General features: G+C 42.3%; 1 protein-coding gene across 1 annotated transcript; it reads left to right on the forward strand.

The window, feature by feature from the left end:
- Window positions 1–949: 949 nt before the first annotated feature.
- nptx1l (neuronal pentraxin 1 like) lies at window positions 950–5,454 on the forward strand. The gene is made up of 5 exons (XM_012857136.3): window positions 950–1,500; window positions 1,703–1,910; window positions 2,457–2,701; window positions 3,396–3,575; window positions 4,271–5,454. Exons 1-5 carry the CDS (start codon window positions 1,054–1,056, stop codon window positions 4,490–4,492), a joined length of 1,302 nt encoding a protein of 433 aa, XP_012712590.1. The 5' UTR covers window positions 950–1,053; the 3' UTR covers window positions 4,493–5,454.
- Window positions 5,455–6,433: the final 979 nt, after the last annotated feature.

The following is a 6,433-nucleotide window of genomic DNA, read 5'->3' on the forward strand; positions in this document are numbered from 1 at the left end:
TTCCAACTGACACGCCGGCACACTTCATAATTATGGTCAGTGTCCTGCTCGACTGTGAACCTCTACCTCAGGATTTTACCATATTGTTTGCCAATAAAGCAGATGCATTTAACTTTGTACTAATCTAACCAGAAGACATTTATCCACATGTTGGTTATGTTTCCTTAAACAATAACTTCTTGGTTTTCTGTCAGCAATGGTTTTCTTGCTCCATCTCTTCCACATTGGCCAAATCTTTTAAGTACACAAATAATAGCTGTTCTGTCATGAGATTCTCCCACCTAAGCGTTGTATCTCTGCAGCTCCTCCAGAGTAACCATGAGCCTCTTGGCTCCTTCATTTCCTTGTCCTGTCTTAGCTTTGAAGTTGTACCATTTTGTGCTCATTTTAATTTTCACAATTCAAGTACGTTGAATTGGTCTAAACATAGGGGCGAGTTCAATGGGTGTGACTATGTTTTGCAAAGCACACAGCCTTATATGATTTATATGATCTGGCAAAAATGAAAACATGAGGAAAGAAGACAAACTGAGATAGCTGGGCGGATGGGAACTACAGAGACCCCCATGTCTTGGTCACTGGAGTTGTCTTTGTTGCTGAATCTTCTGAACGCAAACTTAAGTTACGCGTCAAACGAATCCAGCTACAGAGCACCCAGAACCAATAGGTTATATGTGTATACACACAGCCTGTGTGTATACACTACCAACAAATCCGCGTTTTTTCTTCCCAGATGAATAATACACAACCGAGAAACGACAAACGGCCAAAGTGATAAAAGATTTAACATGTGGCACTATGGAAGGAAAATGGGTTTCATCCCTTGAATCCGAGGCCACTCTTTTTCCCCCCTCTCTGTCTCTCTTTCTAAGCGGGCCAGCGCACTTCCCGCCGCCCCTCCAGGTTATGATGCAGTGAAGCTTCTCTGCGCAGAACCGACCGGGCACGGCGCGTATAAAAGCTGCTGCGCTCACACAGGCGGAGCACCACAACGGGAGGAACACTCACTGCGGCTCATGAACTAAACCAACACCGGGCGCACAATACGGCAGGATGTGGGCGACGAGGAGCGGGTTCTCCTGGAGGCTTTTGCTTTTCTCCTGCGTGTTTCTGGAGAGTTTATCCCAAGACTTTGTCGGACAGACGCAGTTCATATGCACGTCCGTGCCCAAGGATGTGGACATTTGCGCGGCCACGCTACAGAACAGCGTGCCGGGGGAGGACTTGAAAACCACCGTGATGCAGCTGCGGGAGACCGTGCTGCAACAGAAGGAGACGATCATCAACCAAAAGGAAACCATACGGGAGCTGACCTCGAAGTTGGCCCGGTGCGAGAGTCAGAGCGGCGGCGTGGATGCCGGGGACGCGCGGCCAGGGGGCAGGAGGAAAGAACCGGGGACCAAAAACACCATGGGGGACGTGTCCAGAGGCCCCGCGGAGACTTTGACGCAGCTCTCTAAGACTTTACAGTCTCTGAAGCAGAGATTAGAGAATCTGGAGGTAGGGTGATGCTTCCGGAGAGCTTTTCAGCGCGTTAACTCTGCGCAAAGCTCTGCAACAAATAGCCCACACACGTCTTTTCAACAATTATGCGTTTTTCTTAAACACTACACGCGCAAACATTCACTTTTAAATAACTGCATACCTGCATATATAAAATTGCCCCCTCAAGATTAAACTTAATGAGGTTTCACTCTGACAGCAATTCAGCAGGAGCAACAACTCGATGCAGACCAACAGCCTGAAGGACCTGCTTCAAAGTAAAATCGACGACTTGGAAAAGCAGGTGTTGTCCCGGGTGAACAGCATCGAGGAAGGGAAGCCTGGTCTCAGGAATGAGACCGAGCAGCGTGGGAAAGTGGAGTCCACGCTCACCTCGCTGCACCAAAGGATCACGGATCTGGAGAAAGGTATGTGGGAATGACCTTTTCCATCCCCCAGAGATATTATAGGATGGAAGTTAATTGAATCATCTCATACTCCCCATCTTAAATGTTATCATGCGTTTAAAGGAACTCTGCAGGTCAATAAATCTTCCCATCAGTGCAGAACCACATCCCCGCAGCATCCTGTTCCACTTTTTTTTTTTTTTTTTTTTAGCAGATCAAACCTCTGCAAAGACTCTCTTGCCTCCATTTCCATTTTCAAATTAATACTATGAACTATCATCTGTTTGGGACCCATCTGATGCTCTGCAAGCATGATTGCATGTAGCAACAACTTGTTTTAGTTACCAACGTCACTGCTCCACTGATGGATTTATCGTGCAACGAGATTAAAGCAAATCTGGAGCTCTAGTATTGTGGATTTGTTGTGTAACATGTAATTCCAGTGGAAATCCTGAGGTTGTGTGCAAACGGAGTGATGTATCGGGTTTTGACTGAATCTGATTTTTTTATTTTTTTTTTAATGGAAAACATATGCAGTGCTCACTAACGTGTGTTTCATGCCTACAGGTCAAAGAGAAAACAGGCCCCTGGATAAATTTCAGCTCACATTCCCTCTGAGGACCAACTACATGTATGCAAAAGTGAAGAAGAGCTTGCCTGAGATGTACGCCCTGACTGTTTGCATGTGGCTTAAGTCCAATGCGTCACCTGGAGTGGGGACACCTTTCTCTTACGCTGTACCGGGTCAGGCCAACGAGCTGGTCCTCATAGAGTGGGGCAACAACCCCATGGAGATACTGATTAATGACAAGGTGTGGCTCTGAGTTGCTCAAACTTTTGACCTCCACTGATTTTAGTTGCCGTGCGTTAGCAAAACTAACTCATGGGATTGGATTCCGGCGTCATAATTTGCATGCATCTTATTTAGATAGATTCTGAATCAACATTTGTGGACACAAATTATTTAAATTTAACAGTTAAAAAAACACAAATAAATCCGTCGCTCCAGCCAAGAAAATTTTAAAATGTAAATTTTTTAAGTAGAATTATTAAGATCGTTTTGCTAATTTGCTGTGTCCTCCATGTAGAAAAGAAGGACAAAAAAAAAGGAAACTGGTGTGCAATTAAGGCCACAAATGTAGATACTTTTTAAATTGTAAAATGGATTCTAATTGAAGAGCAATAGAAACTTACTCTAGTTATTCTGACAATAACAGCTAAGAAGTGTTGTTCATCACAGACTTCCTAAGGGTTAAAGCTGAGTTTTTTTTATTTTAGGAAGTCGCCTTTAGCTTTAGCGTTGTTTCTAATAGTGCTCCATGGAATATTTTGGTCAAATCTGCATTGAAATTAAGTCGCTCAAGTTACATTTTAACCAACATTGAACATGCCTTTTACAAAGGAGTTTGCTTTAGATTTAAATACTTTGAATTGCTAAAACTGAGTATCCTCGGAAATCTTTTTTTTTTTTTTTCATCAGACATCATGTTTTGCATTTGCTTAAAGGTTGCAAAGCTGCCCTTTCTTATCAATGACGGAAAGTGGCACCATATCTGCGTGACCTGGACGACCCGCGATGGGGTTTGGGAAGCTTACCAGGATGGCGTCAAAAGAGGGAGTGGAGAGAATCTGGCTCCATATCATCCAATCAAACCCCAGGGATTGCTAATCCTTGGCCAAGAGCAGGTAAACAAAGCAGTGTCCCCTGTTGTCATTATGGAGCTTATGAAAAATGGATTTTAATTATCTTCTTGCTTTATTCTCTTTAACAACACAGTGTGACTATTTTGTTCATAATAATTAGTTTACCTGAATATACACTTGTTGCGAGACACATAGAAACGCACAATTAAATCATCTCAAGACATGAACGGGCCAATCTTCTCTTGTTTCTGATTGGTGATCAGAAGGTCATATTCAGAAAAAAAAAAAATTCTTATTTTCTTTCCCTACTCAATAAATGCATCAAAACTAAGAATTCCCACAATTTCACTCTTTGAATGTATCAAACGACCAGCAGCATGTACACTGATAATTTTTTAAATTTTATTTTAAAAAAATATGTATGATTGGTTATATGTGCTTTCTTGCATAAAGTGATATACTATTATAATCCCTTAATTTTCCATTGGATTCAAATCTGCTATCTCTATCAAAGCAGCAGGTTTTTACTCTTTTGTGTGCTATAGTCCTTAGGAAAAAATTCACATTCATTCAAAACTGGAATTTTCAGACCAGAATTATGGCTCAAAACAAGTTCCAATTAAAATCAATCTAGGATGCATATTTTTTTTTTGACGTTCTATCAGTAAAATTAGATTCATGTTCTGTGTAGGAAACATCTTAATCAGTCTCACCCAAGTGGCTTCTCCTCCCCACAGGACACGTATGGCGGGGGATTCGACGCCACTCAGGCTTTTGTCGGAGACCTGGCGAATTTCCACATCTGGGATCGGAAGCTCTCTGTGGGGGAGATTTACAATCTGGCCACCTGCAGCAGCAAAGCTCAAGTGGGCAACGTTTTTGCGTGGATGGAGACAAGCCTGGACATCTACGGCGGCGCCTCCAAGTGGACATTCGAAGCTTGCCGCCAGCTCAACTGAACTGAACCGCAAATGAAGAAGACGTTTGCAAACGCCACTTTTGCCACGGCGTGAGTCAGCCAACCTGAAGGATCAGGGGGAGACTTTTTCAGTGAACACCTCCTGGAAGTTTTGTCATAGGCATTCTTTACCCAAGTCTGGTGTGGGAGGAGGTCACTGAAGAGGTCAACTTTGCCATCCTGCAGTGCTTGAATGCACGTGCGCTTTCATGTGGGGGAAAGCAAGTGATGGCGCTTCTAAAAGGGAAGAGGTAAAAAAAAAAAAAAAAAACACAGCTCGGATTCAAGCGTGCAGCAGGGAAGTCGTGTAGGTTTTAGGAAACTGATGTCACAGAATTCAAAGAAAACGAATGAATTCTTCAGCGGTCTTTTCCGTATGGACTGCCAGGGATTTGCACTGTGCAAAACGCGCAGGTGGACTCATGTAACAGCAACGTTTGCAGTTGGAGGCTATGAAAAGGACAAACCTGTTTTCTTGATCACTCTCCTTTCTCTAAAACCACCCGCTTGACGTGATTTTTGTGCAAAGAACGACTCTGATATCTTCATTGCCAACGTATGAGCCTGAGTGCCTTGGGCTGGAGAAAAGACATCTCAGCATCTCATCCATTATTGTTTGCGGCGTGTTTGTGTTAATTTTCCTGTAAAACTGATTTTAAAATCAGTCTTTGTTGTAACACTTTGAAATGCAGTCGGACCAGATTCTTCGCCGTAAAATGTGATTTGTTTAGCTTTTTTTTTTTTTCCCTGGTTGCTTGAACTTGAGTGGGAATGTCCCTTTGTACAGTAACAAGCATGTCTTAACTTCTGCGATGCTGCGACATCATCTCTAACCCTTGCTTTCAATGTCCTTACCTTTGAGTTGAGCTTTTATACTGTATTGTTATACGCTTAAAGCATGGCGACACCGACAGATGAAAAAAAGTTCTAGTTTTTGTAATAAATTGTGATAACTGAACCATAGCCAGGTGTATATATGATTATTTTTGCACATGTTGGGTATACAGTATGAGGTGACCAAACCTGACAGTGTCTAAGCTCTTTTTTGGGTCACCGTTGGTGCAAAATGATAAACAGAATAAAGTTGCTGCAAATACAAAGGTTAGAAGTGATTATCATATTCATTCATTTCCATCCTCCAAACCATTTAAGTCCACTTTAGGGAACCAGTGGGAAACACTGGAGTAGAGTCACTCTCTCTGTTTCCAGCTCTGGTTGGATGATCTCCAGATGCTCTCGAGCCAGCTGGGGGAAATAATTCCTCCGTCGGTTTCCGGTTTGGTGCGAGCCAGGAATTAGCTCAGTTGCTCTTCCTCACTAAACCATTAAGGGAAGAAACCGAGGCGGCATCATCGTAATTTTTATCCCGAGTAAGGAGCAAAGTAGTTCTTCCCATATTTCCAAATAAATCTTCAAAGGTTTTAAAGCAAAAGTCTCCAAATGCAATTAAGAAAACCTACTTAGGCTTGTGCTTACTATTGTCTTCAAATGATGAGTCATTTGAAAATAGGTAAATGTGATGTAATCTATTCACGATCAGAACAAGCTGTCCAAACCAACTTGGCCTTAAGTAAAAGAGTAATTGCCTCCCTTCCTAAATCACAAAATTAACTGGGCTTCACCATATTGTTTTTTTTTTTCTTCTCAGAAAGCTGAATACCAGACTTGATGAATCAATAGATCACTTGTACTGAACTGTTCTGACAACATGAAGTAGGTTAACAGGTCTCAAAAAGAAAGACAGTCTAATGAGAAAAGATGAGAAGTGTGACATCTATCATTCTGGAAAAGGTTACAAGGCATTGGGACTCCAGAAAAACAACAGCGAATACAGAAAACATGGAACATTGGTGAGCCTTCCCATGATTGGCCAGCTGACCAAAATTACGTTAAGAGTGCAACAAATGTGTTGCTATTATCATTATCATTCAAGAGATCAATG

This window comes from Fundulus heteroclitus, unplaced genomic scaffold (genome assembly GCF_011125445.2).
Source record: "Fundulus heteroclitus isolate FHET01 unplaced genomic scaffold, MU-UCD_Fhet_4.1 scaffold_48, whole genome shotgun sequence".
NCBI classification, from domain to species: Eukaryota; Metazoa; Chordata; class Actinopteri; order Cyprinodontiformes; family Fundulidae; genus Fundulus; species Fundulus heteroclitus.

Bases quoted from the DNA above. Each gene is read 5' to 3' on its own strand.
- nptx1l (XM_012857136.3), top strand. From the start codon at position 1,054: ATGTGGGCGACGAGGAGCGGGTTCTCCTGGAGGCTTTTGCTTTTCTCC. The intron at 1,911-2,456 runs GTATGTGGGAAT...TCATGCCTACAG, and splicing joins GATCACGGATCTGGAGAAAG to GTCAAAGAGAAAACAGGCCC. The intron at 3,576-4,270 runs GTAAACAAAGCA...TCCTCCCCACAG, and splicing joins TAATCCTTGGCCAAGAGCAG to GACACGTATGGCGGGGGATT.